General features: G+C 43.1%; 2 protein-coding genes across 6 annotated transcripts in view; both read left to right on the forward strand.

The window, feature by feature from the left end:
* PAQR7 (progestin and adipoQ receptor family member 7) overlaps window positions 1-4,940 on the forward strand; it is an 11,089-nt gene extending 6,149 nt beyond the window's left edge. For all 5 annotated transcript variants that reach the window (XM_077899056.1, XM_077899058.1, XM_077899057.1 and 2 more), the window contains one exon: window positions 2,865-4,940. In XM_077899056.1, the coding sequence (XP_077755182.1) occupies window positions 2,865-3,932 (1,068 nt within the window). In that variant the 3' untranslated portion in view covers window positions 3,933-4,940. The remainder of the gene's footprint in view (window positions 1-2,864) is intronic.
* A 1,785-nt stretch (window positions 4,941-6,725) lies between these two features.
* Window positions 6,726-25,952, forward strand: AUNIP (aurora kinase A and ninein interacting protein). Its single transcript, XM_077899068.1, has 3 exons — window positions 6,726-6,884; window positions 22,291-22,429; window positions 24,305-25,952. Exons 1-3 carry the CDS (start codon window positions 6,807-6,809, stop codon window positions 25,156-25,158), a joined length of 1,071 nt encoding a protein of 356 aa, XP_077755194.1. The 5' UTR covers window positions 6,726-6,806; the 3' UTR covers window positions 25,159-25,952.
* Window positions 25,953-26,189: the final 237 nt, after the last annotated feature.

Below are 26,189 nucleotides of genomic sequence, written 5' to 3' on the forward strand. Positions count from 1 at the left end.
CCTCTGCCAGGCTGTCTGGGGAATGAGAAATGGAAGGGCCCTGCACTGCCCTGTCAGAAGCATCCCCTGTGCGATATTGTGGTGACTTGTTTAACTACTGCCTCCTCATTGGACTAGGAGAGGCCAGGGACCAGAGCTGACTTGGGAAGTGTAACGCAGGGGGGCTTAGGGATGCAGGTCAGGCTAGGGTGAGGAGGAGGGTGGGCTGGGGGCTTGACTTGATAGTGCCTTGGCATGGCAAGCTCCCTGCATTTACTTGGACTGTGTATAAATTATTGCGGGGGCCTTGGGGGTGATTATGGTGTTGCTGGTGGCAGAGACATGAGTGCTCTGTCCTGCCTGGATCCCCTTGCCTCTTACAGTGACTGGTACCAAGGTAGTTGCGATAAATATCTGATGAAAGATGGACAGAAAACCAGGATGCCGAGCCAAACAGCTTGTTGGAGGGAATTTATTGGAGGGGTGGGAGTTGTCTGGGCAGGTGCTAGTGTTTCAATAGATATTTGCTTTTTTTTTTTTTAAGATTTATTTATTTGAGAGAGAGAACATGAGAGAACACAGAAGGGGAGGTGGGGAGAGGGAGAAGCAGAGAGCCTGATGTGGGGCTCTAACCCAGAACCCTGGGATCATGACCTGAAACACAGGCAGAGGCTTAACCAGCTGAGCCATCCAGCCACCCAATAGATATTTGATTTAATGAATGACACAATGAATGATGATAAGCCTGAATTAAGCAACTGGTTTCAGACAAAAGTATCTAGAGAGTAACTATGAAATGGTTAATAGAACTCGCCACCTTGTCTTGCAAAGGGCAGTTCATTTATTTATTTAAGATTTATTTATTTACTTAAGATTTATTTATTTATTTATTTATTTATTTATTTATTTATTTATGATAGACATAGAGAGAGAGAGAGAGAGGCAGAGACACAGGCAGAGGGAGAAGCAGGCTCCATGCCGGGAGACCGACCAGAACTCGATCCCGGGACTCCAGGATCGCGCCCTGGGCCAAAGGCAGGTGCTAAACCGCTGAGCCACCCAGGGATCCCATAAAGTTTAGTTAAGATTGCAAACTGAGTTCAGATTGTGCCTCTGCCACTTCCTAGCTACATGATGGGCAGGGTCCTTAATGTCTCCCTGCCTCAGTTTCTTATCTGCAAAATGGGACTAATGATAGTACCTATGTACAGGGTGTTCTGAAGCAAAAGTGAGTCAGTTATATATCAAGTGCTTAAAACGGTGTCTGGCACAGGGTTGCCTGGGTGGCTCAGTAGTTGAGTGTCTGTCTTTGGCTCAGGTCATGATCCCCGGGTCCTGGATTGAGTCCTGCATTGGGCTCCCCGCAGGGAGCCGCCTCTCCCTTTGCCTATGTCTCTGCCTCTCTCTCTGTGTCTCTTGTGAAAAACAAAAACAAAATGGTGTTTGGCACGTAGCAAGTACTGTATAAGCATTTGCTATGATTTGTTTTCCATCGATAATCTCCACCATACCATGAAGTTCTTGGGGGCAGGGATCATTTTTTTAAAAGGTTTTATTTATTTATTTATTCATGAGAGACACAGAGAGATAGAGAAGCAGAGACACAGGCAGAGGTAGAAGCAGGATCCATGCAGGGAGCCCGATGCAGGATTCGTTCCTGGGACTCCAGGATTATGTCCTGAGGTGAAGGCAGATGCTCAACTGCTGAGCCACTCAGGCATCCTGGGGACAGGGATCCAATCTTTTTCCTCTCTGCCCTTCCCTGGACCCAGCACAGGACCTGAGGCAGAGGAAGGGCTCAGTAGGTGTTTGCTAAATCAGCGAATGAATGAATGAATGAATGAATGAATGAATATGGTTTATATATATACTGTATAACCTATACAGGAAGAGTGCATGGGGTCAGTAAGGGGATCCCCCGGAGGTAGCAGTTTGAACTGGCCCTAAAGGATTTCAGTGGCAGGAAAGGAAGTTGGCAGAGGGTGTGATATTTGGGTTAGGTGGGAAATGAGGGTAGGAGCAGCATCTTGAATGCCTGGGTGAGGGATTAGATTTGATTTCTTTGAAATTAGCAACCGTGAGTGGGAGTGGAAAGGCTGGAGGAGGGCTCTTTAGAGTGGAGGTGTGGCTGAGGGAAAGGGCTGTTTTTATAGAATCAGTTGTTAACTGGGGACTTCAGGAAGAAAAGTGGCTTTTTGAGTTGGGGGCTTTACGGGTGTGAAGTGTTACCGAGATGTTATTGTGTTCTTTGATTCAACAAACACTGAGTGCCAGCTACCTGCTAAGCCCCTGGGGTTCAGAAAATAATGAGACTAACTGCCTACCATTGTTGGGCTCACATGAACAATTTTAATGCCTGCGAAAAATGTTATAATGGCCAAAGGATGGGTATCTTATGGTAGGCACTCAAGTAGCAAGGTCATTGTCAGAGGTTCAGGGGGCCAGGGAAAGGATCACAGAAGAAGTGGGTTTTGAAGGAGGATTAGGAGTTTACCGAGTAGGCAAGATGAGGAAAATGTCTCAGGCAGAAGTACCAGCTTGTATAAACCTAAGCTTGTGTAAACCTAAGCTTGTGTAAACCTAGACTGAAGTGGAAGTGGCTGAGGTAGTGAGTCTCCTTAATTCATCCCTCAGGCATGGATTGAGCACCTACAGCATGCCAGGCACTGTTCTAGGCACTTGGGACGCATCAGGGAGCAGAACAGTCATAGGGGCAGAGCTGTGATCTTCCTTAGGATGACTCCTCTCTTCCGAAACTCAGTGTAGGGACAAAGGGGGCGGGTAGGAGGGAGTAAGAAGTGGGCTCCAGAGCCTCCCAGCTGTTGCTCATGGTGGGCAAGGGGCAAGGAACCAGTGCCCTGAGTCTGCTCTGGCCTCTCCCCCAGCTCCCTGCCTGGCCCACAGCCATGGCCACGATGGTGGCCCAGAAGCTCAGCCATCTCCTGCCCACCTTGCGGCAGGCCCACCAGGAGCCGCAGCCGTCCGGGCAGCCGGAGCCTGTCTTCACGGTGGACCGAGCCGAGGTGCCACCCCTCTTCTGGAAGCCGTACATCTACGTGGGCTACCGGCCGCTGCATCAGACCTGGCGCTTCTACTTCCGCACGCTCTTCCAGCAGCACAACGAGGCGGTGAACGTCTGGACCCACCTGCTGGCCGCCCTGGTGCTGCTGCTGCGGCTGGTCGTCTTTGCGGGGACCGTGGACTTCTGGGGAGACCCACACGCCCTGCCCCTCTTCATCATTGTCCTCGCGTCCTTCACCTACCTCTCCCTCAGTGCCTTGGCTCACCTCCTGCAGGCCAAGTCCGAGTTCTGGCATTACAGCTTCTTCTTCCTGGACTACGTGGGCGTGGCCGTGTACCAGTTCGGCAGCGCCCTGGCGCACTTCTACTACGCCATCGAGCCCGCCTGGCACGCCCAGGTGCAGACCATCTTCCTGCCCACGGCCGCCTTTCTCGCCTGGCTTTCTTGCACCGGCTCCTGCTACAGCAAGTATAGCCAGAAACCTGGCCTGCTGGGCCGCACTTGCCAGGAGGTGCCCTCCGCGCTGGCCTACGCGCTGGACATCAGCCCCGTGGTGCACCGCATCCTGGTGTCCCCCGACCCCACGGCAGATGACCCAGCTCTTCTCTACCACAAGTGCCAGGTGGTCTTCTTCCTGCTGGCTGCTGCTTTCTTCTCAGCCTTCGTGCCTGAGCGCTGGTTTCCTGGCAGCTGCCACGTCTTTGGCCAGGGCCACCAGCTCTTCCACGTATTCCTGGTGCTGTGCACCCTGGCTCAGCTGGAGGCCGTGGCCCTGGACTACGAGGCCCGGCGGCCCATCTATGAGCCTCTGCACGCCCGCTGGCCTCACAACTTCTCTGGCCTCTTCCTGCTCACGGTGGGCAGCAGTGTCCTGACCGCGTTCCTGCTGAGCCAGCTGGTGCGGCGCAAACTCGACCGGAAGACCCAGTGAGGGGGGTGGCGGCCGGTAGGGAGGGAGGTGTCGAGGGAGTCCAGGGGTCCGGGCTTGGCTCCAGGTGGGAATAAGGGCCTGGTAAAGTTGTTTGTGTCCGGCCTGCGGTGACTTTCTGTGAACGCCTCAGCTGCCGATGATGGTACTGGCCAGCCCTTGGATTTGGGGATTGACTAGGGGCTTGCTGGGCTCCACTCCTGGGCCTGCCCCAGGCCTCAGCCCTGGGAGGAGAAAAGATAAAGATGCAGGCCCGCCTGGTTTGCCTCTCCCCCCAGTGCCTCTCACCAGGGGTGAGGATCAGGGACCAGCTGGGGGCAGGACCCTGGTTTGCAGCTTCCAGATTAACTGAGAAGACAGAGTGAGGGTAGAATTTAGGCCAGAACCAGGTTTGAGCTGAGAGGCAGAAGAGGGCTCAGCAGCTCCCCCTCTACCCAGATTTCATTGGTGGATAGGGAATGAATGGAGGATCTTAACAGTCCTTGAGCTCCAGCCTGGAGTTTTGGAGTTCTGGAGAGTCTCCAAAGGTAGAAGATTGTGCTAGGTAGAAATGGATCCCCCCTAGTGCTCACACCTCAGTTACTGTCTCACGTGGGGAACCCCCACCTTTCTAGCTCTGGCCTCTATGTCCCACACATCCTGTTCCTAGCCTCTCTCCTGGTTTCCTTGTTCTTGATTCAGTTATTCTTTCAGTGTTTCCTGGGCCTCTGCTCAGAGGCAGGCTACCAGCTGAGTCCTGTGGGTTAATGCAGGATGATGAGAGCTTTAAAATTGGAATGACCCCATCAGGGGAAGTACTGAGGAGGGAATAATCAGTGCTGCTTGCCACCTCACGAGCTTGGGTTGGAAAGTGTGAATAGGAGTTTGCAGATGAAGAGGGGCATTCCAGCCAAAGGGAAAAGCCTATACAAAGGCCAAAGAGGTACTGAAGGGAGGAGGTCATTGGGGTTGGACATAGGGGTGGTCTGGACTCTGATATGTCCTGGATGCAATAAAGTGACTGATACAACAGCCTCTTTGCTTTTTGCCTCCTGTCCCAGAAATGGGGCCCTGGGACCTCCATGGACCTGCTCATCGTGTTGAGGAGGTTTTCCACGGGAAGCTGGGGTCCCCAGGGGTGGGAGCAGGGAGGATGAAGGCAATTCCTGTTTGATCTTTGCCTGGGGGGTGGTTGCGGGCTTTATATACTGTATATGTGAACTTTCTCTTTTTTGCAGGGAAGGGAGGCAGTTTTATACTCAATAAGTTTTAGAAGTTAAAGGAATTTGTGAAATTTTACAGAAATCCACTTTATAATTTGACAAAGATTTCATTTTTTTGGTCTTTCCTTCAATCAAGAAGGGTTTTATATGTAAACTTTTATACTATTGTTATATGTTAACTTGTATAATACTGCTTTTCCATCGTACATAAGTAATATATGTACTGTGAAGCAAAATTAGGAAGTACTGATAAGACAAAAACCTCAAGTGAATAAGAAATATCACTCTACTGCTAAAATATCCTGTTTATAGAGGCGCCTGGGTGGCTCAGTTGGTTGAGTGCGTTGGACTCTTGATTTCAGCTCAGGTCATGATCTCAGGGTTGTGAGCTCCAGCACGATGTGGGGCTCCGCACTCAGAGGGGCATCTGCTTGAGACTCTCCAACACCGCCCCCCTTCTCTAAAATAAAAAAAATCTTTAAAAAATATTCTGTTTGCATATATAGTTTATATACATATGTAAAGAACATCAATGGGGACTGTGGCTAGGGATGGAAGGATGAGTGGGATGCCAGCACTTCTGCATTTCTGAGGAGCTTTCACAGTCTGCAAAGTGCTTTCACAAAGTTACCTCACTTGATCTTTAAAATCCAAGGTCACTCTTAAGGTGTGAAAGCAGGACTGGGAGATAGTTCTGGAAGCTGACAGGCCTGGGACTCCAGATTTTTAGTTTTCATTTTAACCTATTATTATTTATTTTAAAGATCTTTAAAATTTATTCACGAGAGACATACAGAGAGAGAGAGAGACATAGGCAGAGGGAGAAGCGGGCTCCGTGCAGGGAGATGGATGTGGGACTCCAGGTGGCACTCCGGGATCATGTCCTGAGCCGAAGGCGCTGAGCCACCCAGGCATCTCTTATTTTTTATTTTTTAAAGAAGATTTTATTTAACAGAGTGAGAGAGCACAAGCAGGGGGAGCGGGAGAGGGAGAAGCAGACTCCCCACTGAGCAGAGAGAGGAGAATGTGGGGCTTGATCCCAGGACCTTGAGATCCTGACAGACACCACCCCCTCACAGAAGGCAGGCACTTAACTGGCTGAGCCACCCAGGTGCCCCTTTTGTAATGGTTTCTAAATCCTCTCCTTTGTATGTTTTATAGGTATGCTTAGGTTTTTTTGTTTTTGTTTTTTTTGTTTTTGAATTTCAAAAGTAATTCACGAACTCCAGTGCACGGTTAGTGCTGGTGACCCTGGCTCCGCCCTTTTGGGATGGCTGTAAGGATGCAGCCGCGAGACTGGAAAACCCTGAGCCCGGGGTAGTTCTGTTTACAAGAAAGTGCAACTAACTTAGCGAAAAGAAATGCATGTTCCTTGTGCATCGCCGCGAGCACGTTCACACAGCCTCGGCGCGGTAAGTAACTCCGGAACCTCTGGGAACGTGAAGACCTGGGGACACGAAAGGTGCTCCCCGGAGGAGCCGAGCGGGGGGGGCGGGGCGCGGAGACGGGGCGGGGCGGGGCGGGGCCGGGGGCGGGGCCTGCGTCGCGGGCCGCCGCGTAGCCCCGCCCCCGGCGTTGGCGCGAGATCCGAACGTCGGCGGAGGCCGTTACAGCCCTTCTGTGAGGCGGCGGGAGCGGGAGCCGGGGAGCTGTCGGCCGGGACGCGGCAGCGGCCATGAGGCGGAGGGGCCCCGAGGAGGAGGCCTGTGGCGTGTGGCTGGACGCGGCGGCCCTGAAGAGGCGGAGAGTGCAGGTGGGCCGCGGGCGTGAGAGGGTGTCGCCGGAGGGGTTGGGGCCTGGAGGCGTGAGAAGGCCGGTGCTGGAGGTCCGGTCGCGGGGGAGAAAGGAGCGGCGTGGGGAATTCTGAGGCGAGGGGGGCTGGAGCTTGCAGAGGGGTGAGAAATGGGGTTTGGGAAGAGCGGAGAGGCCCGGGGGCGGAGGGCCGGCGCGCTGTGGCCGGGTGAGGATGAGACGGGACACTAGGCTCCCGGGTGTGGGGAGAGGACGGAGAAAGAATTTGCCCTGAGGACATGTTGTTTTTGTTTGTTTTTTAACGGACAATACTGGACATTCGGTATCTTGTTAATTTCAGTCTTACGTCATAGTGATTTGATATTTTTAAACATTAAGAAATGATCCACTGTGGTTGCCATGGTCACCATACAAAGTTACGGTAATATTATTGACTATATTCCCTAGGCGGTACTTAGCCTCCCCATGACTTCTTTTCTTTTTTTTTTTAATAAATTAATTTTTTATTGGTGTTCAATTTACCAACATACAGAATAACACCCAGTGCTCATCCCGTCAAGTGTCCCCCTCAGTGCCCGTCACCCACTCACCCCCACCCCCCGCCCTCCTCCCCTCCCACCACCCCTAGTTCGTTTCCCAGAGTTAGGAGTCTTTACCCATGATTTATTTTCTAACTGGAAGTTTGTGCCTCTTAATCCTCTTCACCTGTATCTTCTCCTCCCCAGCCCCTCCCCCCGCCCCCAACAGTTTGTTTCCTATACCTGAGAGTCTGTTTCTGTTTCGATTTGTTATTTAGATTTTCCACATACAGGTGATGTCATACATTGTCTTTTTCCGAATGACTTATCTCACTTAGCCTAATACCTACTAGGTGCATCCATGCCGTCAAGAATGGCAAGACTTCGTGCTTTATGGCTGTGTAATATTTCACTGGATATATTTACCACATCTTCTTTACCCGTCCCTCTATTGTTGGACACTTGGGTCGTGTCCATATCTTGCCTCTTGTAAATAGGAGCATATATATCTCTTCCATTTGGTGTTTTCATTCTCTTCAGATAAATACCCGGAAGTGGAATTACTGGATCATATGGTATTTTTAATTTTTTGAGGATCTTCCATATTGTTTTCCATAGTTGCACCAATTTACATTTCCCAGCTAGTTCATGAGGGTTCCCTTTTCTCCACATCCTCTCCAACACTTGTTATTTTTGTCTTTTTGTTGATAGCCATTCTAAAAGGTGTGGGGTAATATCTCATTGTGGCTTTGATTTTCATTTTCCTGATGGATAGTGATGTTGAGCACCTTTTCATGTCTGAGTTGGCCATCTGGGTGTTGTCTCTGGAAATAAGTCTTTTCAAGTCCTCTACCCATTTTTTTTTTTTAATTTTTATTTATTTATGATAGTCACAGAGAGAGAGAGAGAGAGAGGCAGAGACACAGGCAGAGGGAGAAGCAGGCTCCATGCACCGGGAGCCTGATGTGGGATTCGATCCCGGGTCTCCAGGATCACGCCCTGGGCCAAAGGCAGGCGCCAAACCGCTGCGCCACGCAGGGATCCCCCTCTGCCCATTTAAAATTTTTTTTTTTATATTTATATATTTTGGATGTTAACCCTTTATCAGATGTGTGATTTTCAAATATCTTCTCCCATTCAATAGGTTGTCTTTCTGTTTTGTTGATGGTTTCCTTTGCTCTGCAAAAAGTTTTTAGTTTAATCCTTTTTTTTTTAAATTTATTTTTTATTGGTGTTCAATTTACTAACATACAGAATAACCCCCAGTGCCCGTCACCGATTCACTCCCACCCCCCGCCCTCCTCCCCTTCTACCACCCCTAGTTCGTTTCCCAGAGTTAGCAGTCTTTACGTTCTGTCTCCCTTTCTGATATTTCCCACACATTTCTTCTCCCTTCCCTTATATTCCCTTTCACTATTATTTATATTCCCCAAATGTTTAATGTAATCCTATTTGTTATTTTAACTTTTGTTGCCCTTGCCTGAGGAGATTGATTCAAAGAAATACTGCTAAGACTGATGTCAAAGAGCTTACTGCCCATCTTCTATCTTCTAAGAGTTTTATGGCTTCAGGTTTTAACATTCAAGTCTTTAATCCATTTTGAATTTATTTTTATATATGGTATAAGATAGTTTCATTCTTTTGCATGTAGTTTGTCCAGTTTTCCCAGAATCATTTATTGAAGAGACAAGACTGTCTTCCCCATTGTATATTCTTGCCTCCTTTGTAGTAGATTAATTGACCATATATGTGTGGGTTCATTTATGGGCCCTCAGTTCTGTTCTATTTATGTATGAGTCTGTCTTTGTGTTAGTACCATACTGTTTTGATTATTATTGCTTTGTATAAGTATAGTTACAAATCAGGGAGCATGATACTTACGTAAAGCTTTGATCTTTCTCAACATTGCTTTGCCTATATGGGGTTCCATACAAATTTTAGGATAATTTTGTTCTAGTTTTGCAAAAAATGGTATTTTGATGGACTGTACTGAATTTGTAGATTGCTTTGGCTAGTATGGATGTTTTAACTATATTAATTCTTCCAGTCCATGAGCACAAAGTATCTTCCCATTTATTTGTATCATCTTCAATTTCTTTCATCCATTTCCTACAGTCTTTATAGGAAAGGTCTTTCACCTCTTTCATTAAGTTTATTACTAGGTATTTTATTCTTTTTGATGCAGCTGTAAATGGGATTATTTTCTTAATTTTTCTTTTTTTTTTTAAATACTGTTTTATGTAAAGAGATTTATTTATTTTTTTAATTTATTTATGATAGTCACACAGAGAGAGAGAGAGAGGCAGAGACACAGGCAGAGGGAGAAGCAGGCTCCATGCACCGGGAGCCCGACGTGGGATTCGATCCCGGGGCTCCAAGATCGCGCCCTGGGCCAAAGGCAGGCACTAAACCGCTGCGCCACCCAGGGTTCCCGTTAATTTTTCTTTTTGATAGCTCATTATTAATGTAGAGAAATGCAACCCTAGTTGCATAGCTGTCGGTGGTGGTAGCTCCCTTCCTGAAACAGATCCTCTAAATTTTTTTAGGTAGTTGGGGGAAAGTCACCAGTTGTTCTTGAGCCGTGTGTTCCTTAAAAATGATCAGCCTAGGGCAACCCCAATGGCTTAGCGGTTTAGTGCCGCCTTCAGCCCAAGGCGTGATCCTGGAGGACTGGAATCGAGTCCCACGTCAGGCTCCCTGCATGGAGTTTGCTTCTCCCTCTGCCTGTGTCTCTGCCGTGCTCTCTGTTTCTAATAAATAAATAAAATATTTAAAAAAAATGATCAGCCTAAAATAATACATATGCCAAACAGACACATTTTGGGGTGGAAAATTTTGCTCTCCTACAGTGGCTACAACCTCCTGCACAAAGTAATTGAGGGCTATTAAAAAGCATCTTACAACTAAAGTCATTTTTTGGGAAAAAGCAAATGAACCACCTGTTCCTTTAAAAAAAAATTATGTTTTTATTTGACAGAGCAAACATAAGCAAGGAGAGGGCAGAGAGAGGGGGAAAGCAGGCCCATCACTGCCCACAGCAAGGAGCCCATTGTGGGGCTCTATCCCAGGACATTGGGATCATGACCTGAGCCAAAGGCAGCCAGCCATTAACCGACTGAGCTATGCGGGTGTCCCCCAATTTTTTTTTTATTTTTTATTTTTTATTTTTTTTTACTTAAAAATGTTTTGGGGTAGATACATTCATCTGGTACATAATTTAAAATGTATGTCAGTGATAGGCAGCAAAATATCTCCCTAATGCTTTTATTTATTTTAAAGATTTTATTTATTCATGAGAGACAGAGAGAAAGAGAGAGAGGCAGAGACACAGGCAGAGGGAGAAGCAGGCTTCACCCAGGGACCCTGATGCGGGACACGATCCCCAGTCTCCAGGATCAGGCCCTGGACTGAAGGTGGCACCAAACCGCTGAACTACCCGGGCTGCCCTCCCTGATGCTTTTAACCTTCCTTGGCCCATCTCAGAGGCCACAACTTTCTTGGGCATTCTTCCAAGGATAGTTATGTACAAGCAAACAGTATCTATTCTTATAAATAGTAGCATTTTCTACATTGTTCTGCAACTTGCTTTTTCTCACTTATTGGTTCTTATGTATCATTTCATATGCATCCACAAAGAACTCTTTTTCTTGCTTTTTTTTTTTTTTTTTAAGATTTTATTAATTGAAGAGGGAGAGAGAACACAAGTTGGGGAGAGGGGCAGAGGGAGAAACAGCACCCCCCCTCCCCCAGCAAGGAGACTATTTCAGGGCTCCATCTTAAGACCCCAGGATCATAACCTGAGTCAAAGATGATTAACTGACTGAGCCACCCAGGTGCCCCTCGCTCCCAGTGGTATCTGCTTGAGAGTCTATCTCCCTCTCCCTCTGCTCTTCCCACTCATGCTTTCTCTAAAATGAATAAATAAATCTTAAAAATTTTTTTTTAACTTTGTTAAAAATTGGTTAACTTTTTAAGGCATTCAGCCCAGATCAGAATACTGAAGACTCTCTTTCACAGAATGTAGAAACCTGCCTTTTCCTAAAGTAGGTATCAAGTAGGCACACATATGTTTTGAGTTTTAATGTTAGTCATTAATAGGCAGTTGCTAGTGGCCAGTGATTTAGAAAATATGCCCCTTCCCACTTGATCCTAAATAGAACTGTGCTATTTTGAGGTGAGTAATGAGGTGGTTCGTAGTCTAGCTGGAAAATAGATGCTTGTGTTTGAGTGAGTTTGCTTCTCTCTTGGTACCACAGAGGCATGGCAAGCTTGGCCTCATTACCTAGGCCTTGGTATGGAGGATACTCTATTTATTTTCATTTCAGCTTTTTTAGTAGGAGAGAAATATATGTTTGTTTAAAAAAAAAATCAGTATAGAATTATACTAAGTAAAAAAACAGAAGGCTTCACTGGTAGTAGCTACTTTTAACAATTTGGTATGCGTTGAGACATTTTCTATGTGTATAAATATATTTATTTCCCCCATAGATGAGATTATCTCGAGCATATTGTATTATTCACCTTTCACTAAATATATGATGGAGAACTTCCCATGTGAGACATGAGTTTTAGTATGAGTTTTTAAAAAGGCCATTTTAGTTTAAATGATTTTCAAATTTTGTATTTTAACTTTGCTACCTCTTTTAAAACATTGAGAAATATTTCTGAGATGTTTTTCTACACAATAAAGAGGTAAAAAGGTTTAGTATGTGTTTTGTATGTTTGCTGTCTCCTAGGTGTATTGTATTGTATTATATTTATTTATTTAATTTTATTTATTTATTCATGAGAGGCACACACACACACACACACACACAGAGGCACAGACACAGGCAGAGGAAGAAGCAGGCTCCATTCCATGCAGAGAGCCTGACGTGGGACTTGATCCTGGGTCTCCAGGACCACACCCGGGACTGAAGGTGGTGCTAAGCCACTGAACCACCCAGGCTGCCCTAAAATATCATTATAACTCAAAAATAATTTCTATTTTGTTTTCACTTGTAATGCAATTTAGTTTCTAACCCTTGAAATATATGTAGCAGAGAAGTGGGACTAACTAAGAAGGGGACAGAAATAAGAAGATAACAGAAATCTTGGCTGAGTCATGAATGGTTTCTGATAGCCTTGGCAGAATAATGAATGCCACCGTGACATTCTGCACCTTCACCAACATTCAGTCCATCAGCATTTTGGACTATGCCTTCACATGTGTTCAGAATCTCATAATTTCCTACTTCTTCTGCCACTGTTGCCTGACCCAGAATGAGAGTGACCCTTTGCTCACTGTTAACTTTAAAACTGTCTAGTGGTTTCCTATCTTCTGGTAAAAAAACAGAATCTCTGAGGCCTGCAAGGCACAATTTGCCCATGTATGTTGGCCCTGTCATACATTTTAGACCTCCTCTACTACTCTTCTCTCTCCCTCACTCTGCTCTTGTCATACTGGCCTTCTTGCTAGTCTTTAAGCCAAGTACACTTCTGCAGGGACCTTTGTACACCTTCTAATACATAGGGATTAAAATTGCCACATGGCTCTGCTCTTTCATTTGTTCAGATGTGAACTTATCACTGAGTCCATTTCTTAACCACCATAAAATAGCCTTTCTTTTATCCCCTACCCCCTATAGTCCCTAACACCTTAGTCTTGCTTTATTTTTCTCCATAGCCCTTTTACTATCAGGTGTACTACAGACTGTATATTTACTTGTTCATTTATGGTGTTCCCCTACTGGAATGAAAGTTCCATTAGGCAGGCCTTCAAACAGTGGCACATGGTAGGTACTCAGTACAAATTTATTGAATGAGTGAATGAATTAGTCCAACTGAGCTTTGCTTTCAGAAAACCTTTTAAATGTGGTCATAGTTGCTTATTCTGTCTTTCTCACTCTGATGAGAAGATAAGTGGGAGGACTTAGAGCTTTTTAGAGCAAAGATGGACTGGAAAAGACCTCTAGTAAAATGGCAGTTAAAGCATGTACTTAACATGGGTACTTGGGTGGTTCAGTTGGTTGGGCCTCTTGGTTTCGGCTCAGGTCATGATCTCAGGGTTGTGAGATCAAGCCCCACATTGGACTCCTTGCTCAGCAGTCTGCTTGAGATTCTTTCTCTCTCCCTCTGCCCCCTCCCTCAAATAAATAAATCTTGAAAAAAAAAGTGTGTACTTAGCAACAAAATTATATTTAAAATATCATTATAACTCAAAAATAATTTCTATTTCTTTTTCAGTTTGTAATGCAATTTAGTTTAGGATCCTGTTACGATCAGTACTGTAAGACTGATATAAGGGTCTGTAAATGTAACTTAACAAATGTTCATCAGTATGATCTTTAGTGGCTTATGGTTTATAAAACTTTTTACATTTATTATTCACTTAACTTTCTCAGTAGCTTTGTGAGGGAGGTGAGATTAGCTCAATTTTGCAGATGGAGAAATTGAAGTTCGTAGATTTGCTTCAGATCACATCAGAGTAAGTGTAGCTTGGTCCAGTGTGGTTTTTTTCATAATGTGTAAGGTGTCTTCAAATGATAAAAAGGTGAATAATGAATAAGATAGTTCTAACTCTGGCAGCATGGGATATGATAGGTACCCAAATAACTCTTAGACTATAAGTGCCTTTAGAGGCATAAGGAAGTTCTGTGTGTTTAGAGGAACATTTTATTATGGGTGGAGGGGTGGTGGTTTTAAAATATGTCCACAAATTTGTTGCTACACCTCTCTTTAAAAGATGGATGCTAAGTCTCCCCATCCCCAGGAGTGTGAGCCGTTCTTAGCATTTAGTGACTCTAATGAATAGAATGTGATGAAGTGTTAATCTTAGAATTCCAAGGTTAGGTCATAAACAGCATTGCAGCTTTAGCCTCATTCTCTCTTTAGGGGAAGTCAGCTGTCCTGTTGTGCAGACATGCAAGCAGCTCTATGGAGACATTCACGTGGTGAGGAACCTTACTGTGTTTGCTAACCATTGAATGAGTGTGCCACCTTGAAAGTATATATTGCACCTTGGTTGATGCCTTAAATGCAACCTAATGAGACTGCCAGAACCACGCAGATAGGCTGCTCTAAAGTTCCTGATGCATAGAAGTTGTGAGATAATAAATGTTGTTTTAAGTTGCTAAATTTTGTGGCAATTTATTAATGCAGCAGTTGAGCTAATACAGATTTTGGTTTTGGCTATGGAGTGCTACCTAACATAAACCTAAAATGGGGAAGTGGCTTTAGAATGGGGCAATGGCAGCTGGAAGGACTCTAAAGAAAGTGCTAGTGAAAGTGTGAAGAGCCCCTCCGCCCTAAGATTTTATATATTTATTTGAAAGCGAGTGCGAGTGAGAGAGCACAAGCAGGGGAGCAGCAGAGGAAGGAGGAAAAGCAGATTCCCCACTGAGCAGGGAGCCTGATATGGGGCTCGATCCCAGGACCCTGAGATCATGGCCTGCTCCAAAGGCAGCCCAGCCCCTTAACCAACTGAGCCACCCAGGTGCCCCACTTGAAGATCTTTTAGGAAACTATTTCTAGAGCTAGGATGGTCTTTGAGGAGGCAGTGGATGAGAGTTTAAAGGAAAGTGAGATAATCTTACTGGAAACTAGAGGAAAGGGGATCCTTGTTATGTAGTGACAGAAGATTACTATAACTATTGTTGGCTGTAGTAAGGTGGAAGGTAGAAAATGTACCTAAGGAACTGGGTGATGTGATGTAGCTAGGGAGATTTCTAGGCAGTGTTGAAGGTGCTACCTGGTTTCTTCTTGCTGGTTATAGCAAAGTGCCAGAGGAGAGAGAGAAGCTAAATGAAAACTGGTAAACAAAAAAGGAGCCTAGGCTTGCTGGTTTTGAAAATTCTTAGCCTCTTCAGGTGGTACACAGTCGACTTTACTTTGTAGGAAGTTTCCAAATTGTTAATCTCTTTACTTGTTATAGGTCTATTCAGATACACACATGGAAAGATAGTCAATATTAAATAGTTTCTTTTTTTTAATTTTTATTTTATTTTATTTTTTTAAATATTTATTTATTCATGAGAGACAGAGAGAGGCAGAGACACAAGCAGAGGGAGAAGCAGGCTCCATACAGGGAGCCCGATGTGGGACTCGATCCCGGGACTCCAAGGATCATGCTCCGGGCCAAAGGCAGGCGCCAAACCACTGAGCCACCCAGGGATCCCCTCTTTTTTTTTTTTTTTTTTAAAGATATTCATTCATTCATTCATTCATGAGAGACAGAGAGGTAGAGACACAGGCAGAGGGAGAAGCAGGCTCCATGCAAGGAGCCCGACCTGGGACCTGATCCTGGGTCTCCAGGATAAATCCCTGGGCTGAAGGCAGCGGTAAACCGCGGAGCCACCCGGGCTGCCCTAAGATTTTATTTTTAAGTGATCTCTACACCCAGCACTTAAACTCACAATCCTGAGAGCAAGAGTTGTAAGCTCCAGTGACTGAGCCAGACGGGTGCCCCTTAAATACATTTTTATTCATTCATTCATTCATTTATTTATTTATTTATTCATTTTTTAAATTTGTTTTTTATTTATTTTTTTTATGATAGTCACACAGAGAGAGAGAGAGAGAGAGAGAGGCTGAGACACAGGCAGAGGGAGAAGCAGGCTCCATGCACCGGGAGCCCGATGTGGGATTCGATCCCAGGTCTCCAGGATCGCGCCTGGGCCAAAGGCAGGCGCCAAACTGCTGCGCCACCCAGGGATCCCCCCTTAAATACATTTTTAAACTGTGACTTTAGTCCAGTTATTTGCATCCCTTAGTATCTCCTTTTTAAAAGGACCTTTGCATTTTTCCTTTAGTTCCATTTACATTTCGGAGCCAGAAATTGGGACCGGAGTAAGTAGACGATTAGTAGAGAAAGAGTAAAAAATAGTTCTTGTTTTGAAATTGAGAGAATAGATATAATATAGGCCAATTGTGTGTATAGTTGAGCCTTGAACAAAACGAGTTTGAAATGCGTGGGTCCACTTATGTGGATTTTTTCTGGTAAATACAGTTAAGTACTGTAAACATATTTTCTCTTCCTTATGATTTTCTTAATATTTTCTCTAGCTTTATTGTAAGAATACATATAATGTACAAAGTATGTGTTTATCGAAATATGTGTTATCAACAAGGCTTTTGGTCAACAGTAGGCTATTAATAGTTAAGGTTTTGGGGAGTCAGAAGTTATATGCGGATTTTCAACTATGCGTGGAGGTGGTGACCCTAACATTGTTCAAGGGTCAACTATATATTGTGTGTATGTGCACACACAGACAGTACTACTTTTCATAAAGTTGACACCCTCCAGGGGTACTTGGGGATTTGCTCCAGAGTAGAGGTTTCTATTCCATTGCATTTTATTTGAGGCTTCTACTTTCCAGTGTAAGTGAGCTCTTCTTTCTTGCATGGGACCATTACCTTTCTATTGAGAGGGTCACATTTAGCTATTGCTGTATTGGAGTAGTTAAAATTGGGAGGTTTAAACAGATCTTTAATACATAATCTTGTTAGGGCAAAACTGATGGCAAATGTCTGAAAACACTGTACGTGATCTTTGACATGTGTGACATCCTTTAAGAAAAATTAGCAAGAAATACCCTTTTATAAGACTTACTAATGAAATGGTAATGGATGTAGACCTATCTGGTCTCCAGATTAGGAGTTGTGATATTTGGGACACCTGGGTGGCTTAGCGGTTGAGCATCTATTTGCCTTTGGTTCAGGGCGTGATCCCGGAGTTCCGGGATCAAGTCCCACATCGGGCTCCCTGCATAGAGCCTGCTTCTCTCTCTGCCTATGTCTCTGCCTCTCTCTCTCCCTCCATGTCTTTCATGAATAAATACAATCTTAAAAAAAAAAAAAGTTCTGATAGTTAAAAGGAATTGCTTTTTTCTCCTATTCCTCTTGAGTTTTCATTAGGTTTGGATGAAAAATCAGTGCCAAGCGGTTCTAGAGAATATTCTTGCAATAAATTTAGTATTGTTAGAGTACTGTGGGAAGAAAGCCTTCAATTTTCAGTGGGTATACCACTCATCTCATCTGTGCTCTGGACCTTATGTGTGACATCAATTACAGTGACAGGAGCTCATCTTCACTTTGATCAGAGTACTGGAAAAGCGTTAATGTTTCCTGAGAGCTTTGTTAATGTTGAAAATATGAGTATATATATATACACACACACACACACACACATATGTTTTTTAACCAGACTGTGTCCTTCCTGTGTATCTACCTTCTTCCTAAAATATTTATTGAGTTGAGTATTATGTGTATTAAGCTAGTTCTGTGGAGGACAGGATAAAAAGTATGTGAATCAAATGTTGATACCAGGATTTTGTTAATAAGTCTTGAAATACCAAGTGATAAATGTCAAATTTAGAAAAGGAAGAGATCACTCTGTGCGAATCAGGAATGGTTGGGGCTTAGCTGAAGTAAATGTAGCATTTCAGACTTGTGTGTGAAAAAGGCCCTTCTGTGTGAGGCACAGAAATGAGGAAGGTAGAGGCCATAATAGGGACTGGAATGTGGATATTATGCTATAGTATACATGAAGAGGTTTTGGTAATGGAGAAAAGGGTAAACTGGAATTGTACTGTTGTGTGTAGTCTGAGAGTCAGTACTTTATAAGGTAGTAGAGAAACTACTGACATTTTGAGCAAGATGGTGTGCTCTCAGTTGTGCTAGAGGGAGGTTAATCTAGATATTAGTGTGGGTGTGGGACTGATTGAAAGGTATTGAGTGGGGGCCTGACCAGTTAAGAGACTACTGTATTAGTCTAGGACTGGGCAAGAGTTTATGAAGTTCTGAACTAGGTTAGTGTGTCATTTGTTTCGCAGGTTTGGAGAGTTTGAGGCAAGTTTTGGATGAATGCTTTATTTCTATTCATTCAGCAAAGCTGATTTATGTTGTTGGAGATGATGGGAATCCTGACAGTTTTTCTTGGTCAGACTTCTTAAACAGTCTTCCTTAGGGCATCCTTATTAGGTAATATCCTTTTAGTGTGACTTGATAAGGCATGATAGTGACTGACTGGAAAAGGTTTTCTTTGAGAGACTGAGGAGGATGGGCTATTTGGAGAAGTGGGAAGAGATGAGTATGGAACCTCAGAAGCCTAAGAGAGAGTACAAGCTGGGTGGGGGGAGGCGTGGAGCAGAGGGAGAAGCAGACTCCCTGTAGAGCAGGGAGTCCAACAACTCGTCTTGATTTCTGGACCCTGGGATCATGACTTGAGCTGAAGGCAGACACTTAACTGACTGACCCACCAAGGTGCCTTGTCCTTAATCAATTTTGAGGGTTTTTTTGTGTGTGTGTATGGTATAATTAAGTGGTCTGGTTTCATTCTTCTGAATGTAGCTGTCTAGTTTTCCCAACACCATTTATTGAAGACACTTCTTCCCATTGCATAGTCTTGCCTCTTTTATTGATTAATTGGCATATTTATTTCTGAGTTTTCTATTTTGTTCAGTTGACCTGTGTATCTGTTTTTATACCAGTACCATACTGTTTTTTTTTTTTTCATACTGTTTTGATTACTACAACTTTGTAGTATTTGAAATCTGGAATTTTGATACTTCAGCTCTGTTTTTCTTTTTCAAGATTGCTTTGGCTATTCAGAATCCTTTGTGGTTCTTTTTTTTTTTTTTAAGATTTTTTAAATTTATTTATTCATGATAGTTACACAGAGAGAGACAGAGAGGCAGAGACACAGGCAGAGGGAGAAGCAGGCTCCACGCAGGGAGCCCGACGTGGGATTCGATCCCAGGCCTCCAGGATCGCGCCCCGAGCCAAAGGCAGGCGCCAAACCGCTGCGCCACCCAGGGATCCCTCCTTTGTGGTTCTGTACAAATTTTAGGATTGTTTATTCTAGTTCTATGGAAAAATACTGTTTTGTATTTTGATAGAGATTGCATTTAATTTATAGATTGCTTTGGGTAGTAGGGACATTTTGACAATATTTGTTCTTTCAGTCCATGAGCACAGAATATCTTTTCATTTGCTTGTGTTGTCTTCGATTTCTTTCATTAGAGTTTTATAGTTTTCAGAGTACATGTCTTTCATCTCCTTGGCTAAGTTTATTCCTAGATATTTTATTTTGGTGCAATTATAAATGGGATTGTTTTCTTAAGTTCTCTTTCTGCTGTTTCATTATTAGTATATAGAAATGCAGTGGGTTTCTGTACACTGATTTTTGTATCCTTTAACTTTATTGAATTAATTTATCAGTTTTAGTTTTTTGGTGGAGTCTTTAGGGTTTTCTATATATAGTATCTTGTCATCTGCAAATAGTGAAAGTTTTACTTCTTCCTTGCCAATTTGGATGTTTTGTATTCATTTTTCTTGTCTGATTGCTGTGGCTAGGACTTCCAATACTATGTTGAATAGAAGTGGTGAGAGTGGACATCTTTCTCTTATTCCTGACCATAGGGGAAAAGCTCTCATTTTTTTTCACCATTGAGTATGATGTCAGTTGTGATTTATTCTGTTGAAGTATGTTCTCTCTAAACCTACTTTGTTGAGGGTTTTTGAATAGATAATATATTTTGTCAAATGCTTTTTTCGCATTTACTGAAATGATCATTTAGTTTTTATCCTCTTATTGATGTGATAGATATGTTGATTGATTTGTGAATATTGAACCACCCTTGCATCCCAGGGATAAATCCCACTTGATTGTGGTGATTTTTTTTTTTAATGTATTGTTTTTTTAAATGTATTGTTGATTGGGTTTGCTAATATTTTGTTGAGGATTTTTGCCTTCATCAGAGATACTGGCCCGTAGTTCTCTATTTTTGTAATATCTTGATCTGGCTTTGATATCAGGGTAATGCTGGCTTCATAGAATGAATTTGGAAATTTCCTTCTTCTGTTTTTGGTAATAGTTTGAGAAGAGTAGATACGAGCTCTTTTTTTTAAGTGTTTGGTAGAATTCACCTGGGAAGCTGTCTCGTCCTGGACTTCTGTTTGTTGGGAACTTTTGATTACCAATTCAGTTTTACTGCTCTTAGTTTGTTCAAATTTTCTATTTCTTCGGATTCAGTTTTGGGAGGTTATCTGTTTTTAGGAATTTATTCATTTCTTTCGAGGTTGTCCTGATTATTGGCATATAATTTTTCATAATATTCTCTTAGAATCCTTTGTATTTGTGTTGTAGGACTAGTATTCTTGTAGTCATTTAAATAACTATTATTAGTCTGTCTTTTCCCTTAAGCTGTAAGCTTTACCAGGGCAAAAACAATCTGTTTTGTTCATTAGTATATTCCAAGCACCTAGCATATAGGTGCTAAAATATTTGCTGGCCTTGAGAGCTTGTTTGGAGGTTCTAGCAGGGGAGCACAGCTACTCGTATACCCTTGTAGTTTCACATATCTAGGATGTGTCTCTTATAAAATTTAGAGATTCATGTGCCTGCTTGGGCTTCCTCATGGCATGGTGGCCAGGTTCTAAGAATGAGCATCTCAAGAAAGCAAGACAAGAGTACATGGCATTTTTATGACCTAGTTTTGGAAACCGTGTAATGTTACTTCTAATCACACTTTATGGGTTGGACAGTCACAAAATTCTTCCCAAGTTCAAGGTGAGGGAATATGGACTTCACAACTTGAGAGAAGTGGCAACCTCAGTTTCTCCAAATTCCAATCTCAATGTATTCATTTAATCCAGAGTACAGTGCCTGAGTACTTTGTCCGTATATTTTGGTCTGTCAAGTGATTCCAGGCAGAAAGCTAGAGTCATCATAGGGCTCACCTCATTTGTTTTCCTTCTTTCAGAGCTCACAATCTAATGCATTTCCTGTTGTCCACCGTCTAATACCAGTTGTTCCATGTATTTTACCCAGTTTTCTAGTTTTGCATGATTGAGGGAAAAGTTCCACACAAGTACTGCAAATCAAAGAATGAGTTTTATACCAAGGATTTTTCTTTTTTTATCCACTTAAGGTACATTTTAATTTCCAATGTAAAAATGATATCAACTTTGGGCTAGAATTAATAATCTGAGTTCAAGTTTCAGACCTATCTCCAACTTGCAGCATGAATACTGGCAAATCTCATTTCTTCTTTGGCTCTCACATAAACTGAATTGAATATAAATTACCCTGTTCTCAGGGTTACTTCTCAGGCATTCCATAACAAGTAAGTGGAAATAAAAACAAATCACACTAAATAAAGATTAGGTTATATTTATAGTCGACAAAACTTACTTCCCAAACCTTTTCTGGTACGAATTCATACTACGAAGTATAAATGGGCTATGAGTATATAAGACTGTTGTTTCTCTGCTCTTCTTCCTAAGAGCAATAATAACTTCTTCCTAATAACCAATTAGTATTGAATCTCAGGAACTGTATAAACCTTTTATGTGAATTAACTCACCAAATCCTCATAAAGCCCTATGTGATAGATACTTTACTGTCCCCGTTTCACACCTGAGAATGAGACCTAGATTAAGCAACTTGTGAGGGTCACACAATAAGTAGCAGTGGCAGAATTGGGATTGATTGGAACCCAAGCTGTGTGAGCCATGCTTTTAACCATATGTGACTATTTGAAAACCACTAAAAATGTGTCAAATGCAGATGTAGAATCATTAGTTCTCTTTAAATGTAAGAGAGTATCATCCCTGGAATCACTCCAACAAATCTTGTTTCTTTAGTCAGCGTGACTTATTTCTGTGGGGAAGCAGAAAGATTGTGCTATAGTTGGAATATGTGATTTCCTGAGAAAAACAAACATCATCATTGTGGCAGGAAATGGTAGATGATGATGTACAGCAAAAACTACCCAGAGAGTAGTATAGGAGTGGAATCCAAAGGGTCTAGTGCGGTTCCATGAGGGTCGCAGGTATATTGAATCTCTTCTGTTTGGCAGTTGTTTTGATATTAACAGGTTCTATTATTCTTTTTCTCCCCCTTCTCAGACACATTTAATGAAGCCAAGCACCCAAATGCTAAAACTCTTTTCTGGAGAGAAAAAGGCTAAGATTTCTTTAACTCAAAGAATTCCACCTACAGGCATTCGGCAGACCAGCATTGCTTCCTTCTTCACCTTGCAGCCAGGTATGATGACCCGCCTGGGAATATCCAGGGAGCAAAAGGGAGTGTGTGCATTTTTCCATGCTGGAAAATTTATGAGAAGTGCGACACCAGTTAAACTTAGCTAACTTATTAGAAGAGGATATCAAACAACAGAACGTCCTCTTCTCCAAAACAATATATACATGCTTTTACCAACATTTTCTAATTCTGTGTGCTCAGTCTAATATTAAATATTTGTATTCCCTGACAGAGCAGTGAGGAGAAAGTATGCTTGGGGAGTTAGGGGGTACAGGGGAGCTGACCTGCCATTAGTAGTTAGATAAATGTCTTGGATTGGCCATAATGAGCAGTCTATATAGGATTACTTGATAACGTATTTCTGTATAATGCTTCTCAAATTAGAGTTCAAAGATTTTTTTTTTCTTAGAAAGGTTCGCATAAAGTTGGCTTGTGTCTCGTCATCCTTTGGCAGTTCTTTTACATGTCCCTTTTCAGGGGATGAGCTGCCTCAGAGCAGGCTGGGGCTTACAGACTAGGGTGTCTGCCAGTTGGAGGGTTTTGAGTGAAGAGCTCTACCTCTTGATGCAATTCCCAGGATTGCTTTGCATAAATCTTCAAAATTTACTCCCACTGCCCCAAATAGAAACTTAAAGTAAGCACCCTTTTGCTTTAAGTAACAAGGGCAGATTTTTTGCAGGGACACTTTTGATTGTTATTGTTGTTTTTTTTAATAGGCTCCATGTCCACCATGGAGCCCAATATGGGGCTTGAATTCTCAACTCAAGATCAAGACCTGAGATCAAGAGTTGGATGTGTAACCAACCAAGCCACTCAAGCACCCCTTGTAATTTCAGAATTCTAGTATATTCTATAATGTATTGAATTCTTAGGCAAAGTTGAGAAATCTTTCACAAAACACTTTTTGTAGGATAATTCTTGTTGGAGAGGGAAAAAGGAAATCATTCAGCTTTGTAATTAGATCTTGTAATTAGATTTGAGGGGGAACTGGGAAATTCACATTATTATTCATCCTTAAGGTAGAAGAGGATCCATTCCATGTCTGATAAAGTGGACAGGTTGGACACTAGTAGTTGTTTCTTAATATTGTCTTTCTAGCTAGTTGACTTAGCATCTAATTGTCTTTATTCCCTTCCCCAGGCAATGTTTGCAGAGTGGAGGATCTAATGTTCTTTGGACTGTCAATAGAGGGTTTTTTAGAGTTGGCTGGTTAGTGTGATCTTAGTAACCTTACAAAAATTGTATTGTGCTTACTTCTCAAAAAGGATAATATCCAGGAATCTATATTGGGCCAGGACCACTATTTAACAGAAACCATATTAAATAAAAAACAAAACACAAAACTGATGTGCCCTGTTAATCAGACCCCATAAATGAAAACACAGCTGAGAAAAGTAGGCTGTGGTTTGAGTATACCTACCATGTTTGACTTTATTAGGTCATTAGAAGCATCCGTATATTTGAGTAGCGCAGTACAAGGTCTGTGTTTTAGAAGGATCATTCTGGAGAAAGTAGAAAGTGAAAGCAGGAAGATCATGGGATGTCTGAGTGGCTCAGTCAGTTAAGCATCTGGTTTGCCTTCAGCTCAGGTCATGATCTCTGGGTCCTGGGATTGAGCCCCACATGGGGCTCCCTGCCCAGTGGGGGAGTCTGGTTCTCCACCCCGCCCCCCCACCATGCTCTCTCTTTTCTCTCTCAAATAAAATAAAAAAAAAAAAAAAAAAAAAAAAGTAAGATCAGCTACAAAGGTGTGTGACAAGTCTAAGGCCCCTGTGCTAGGTAGTGACAGTAGCTGATACTAATTTCAGAAAAAGCCAGCTAAATCCTGCTTAAGGTAGAGATTTCCTGCAGAATAATTATTCACATCTGTCTTACTAGGAAAGACAAATGGTGGTGACCAGAGGAGAGTTTCATCTCATACAGAGAGTCAGACCAACAAAGAATCTAAGAAAGATGCAACCCATCTAGATCATCTGATCCAGGGCTTGGAGGATGATTGCATGGCACCCCCATTAGCCACTTCAACCCCTGCAGATACCCAGGAAGCTGAACTTTCTTCTCGGTCCCTCCAGGCTTCTGGCCACCACAGAATGGGAACTGCATTTTTGACTGCGCTGTCTTTGCCCCAGCCTGATACCTTAGTCTGTGCTGGGAAGAATAAAGCCTCATTCTCTTGTTCCCTCGCTCAGAACTTGGAACATTCTCACTTGCTGGACCAAAAGGAAGGAGAGAAAGACCCTTCCTGGAAAAGGGAATGGCTTCATGGATCTAATAAAAAGAACTATCAGGATGTGCAGAGACATGTTCAACCACCTGGGGGCAAGGGCCTTCAGCTATTGGACAAGACCAAATTAGAAAAGGTGTCTGCCAAAGAAACCACCCAAACCCCCATCCTCTTTCAAAACTACAGGGATTCCTGGAATGGAGAAGACACAGATTCTGGGAAACAAAGCCCTTATCCCGTCTCTGTGTTTTCCTGGGACAGTGAAAAGAATGACAAGGACTCCTGGAGTCAGCTTTTCACTGAGGATTCTCAGGGCCAGCGGGTCATTGCCCACAAGTCTAGAGCTCCTTTCCGAGATATAACTAACAACCAGGATCGGGGCTTAGGGCAGTTTCCTAACAGCTCTTGGGCTCAGTGCCAGGAGAAGCCCACTCAGTTAAATCTCCAGCCTGATTTGCTCTTTACCCAGGACTCTGAAGGTAATCAAGTTATCAGGCACCAAATCTAAATGTCTTTAAAATGGTTTGGTTCTAAAAGAAATGAGAGAGCCATAGGGAAATTTTGGGGGGTGGGAGAGACAAGGGATGAGGTTATTACTAAGCATTTTCTTTGTGTAAATAAAGCAGGTGGTGCCACTTGTTGAGAAAGTATGGGTTGGCATTGTATCTCTCCCTGAGGAAGAGGTTGCTGGTAAACTTGGACAAGGCTGTTGTAATGAGCACTGAGGAGCTAGGGGAGGTACTTATCCCTTCACTAAAGAGACAGTTGGAGGGAAATTATGTTGGTTAAGCCACTCTTTGCCCTTTCAGATGCCTGTCTGGAATGTTGCTTCTTATGGATGTGTGTTTTAATCTCTGGCTGTTACCTACTCAACCTTGGAACTGTTATTCTGGACACCTTTTTGAGTGATAAGGCAAAATCTCCTGGGGCCAGGTGTATGGGGGCAGGTAGGATAAAGAAATAAGTAGAAAGTAGAATGATGGTAGGGGTTTTTGTTTTTGAAGTAGGCTCCATGCCCAGTGTGGAGCCCAATGTAGGGCTTGAACTCGTGACATGAGATCAAGTTGGATGTCTAACTGACTGAGCCACCCAGGGTGCTACAATGGTAGGTTTTTAAAAACTGTTATTTTATTTTTGTGAGGACTTTACATTTTAAAGTCTTATACTCTATGTTTAAACATCTCCCTAAAAAAAAAAAGCCTGTGCTGCCTAACAATCTAGATGTGATAATACCACTCTTCTATAAAGTATAAGAGAACTCCTTTGTAAAACTATGAACCCAAATAAATGGCTATTTACAAAGCTGACTCTGATGGTAATTAAAATATTACCATTTTATTTCTGAAAAAGCAACTTTTTAATAGTTATATGTTGTCATTGCCATAGGTCCCATCTCAACACCTGTGTTCTATTCAAGACGTTATCTACCAAGTGGCAGGTTCCCATGTTGCAGGTGTGCTACCTTATGAGGCTTAAACAGCCTCTATGGGGCAAGTATGTAGGTTATAAGATGGAATTCCTTAAGAGTTTAGGGTAAAA

This window comes from Canis aureus, chromosome 5, assembly GCF_053574225.1.
Source record: "Canis aureus isolate CA01 chromosome 5, VMU_Caureus_v.1.0, whole genome shotgun sequence".
NCBI lineage: Eukaryota > Metazoa > Chordata > Mammalia > Carnivora > Canidae > Canis > Canis aureus.

What these genes read in the sequence shown, in the direction of transcription:
- AUNIP (XM_077899068.1), top strand. Translation starts at nt 6,807, where the DNA reads ATGAGGCGGAGGGGCCCCGAGGAGGAGGCCTGTGGCGTGTGGCTGGAC. An exon ending in TGAAGAGGCGGAGAGTGCAG is followed by an intron (nt 6,885 to 22,290) that starts GTGGGCCGCGGG and finishes CCCCCTTCTCAG; the next exon opens with ACACATTTAATGAAGCCAAG. An exon ending in CTTCTTCACCTTGCAGCCAG is followed by an intron (nt 22,430 to 24,304) that starts GTATGATGACCC and finishes CTGTCTTACTAG; the next exon opens with GAAAGACAAATGGTGGTGAC.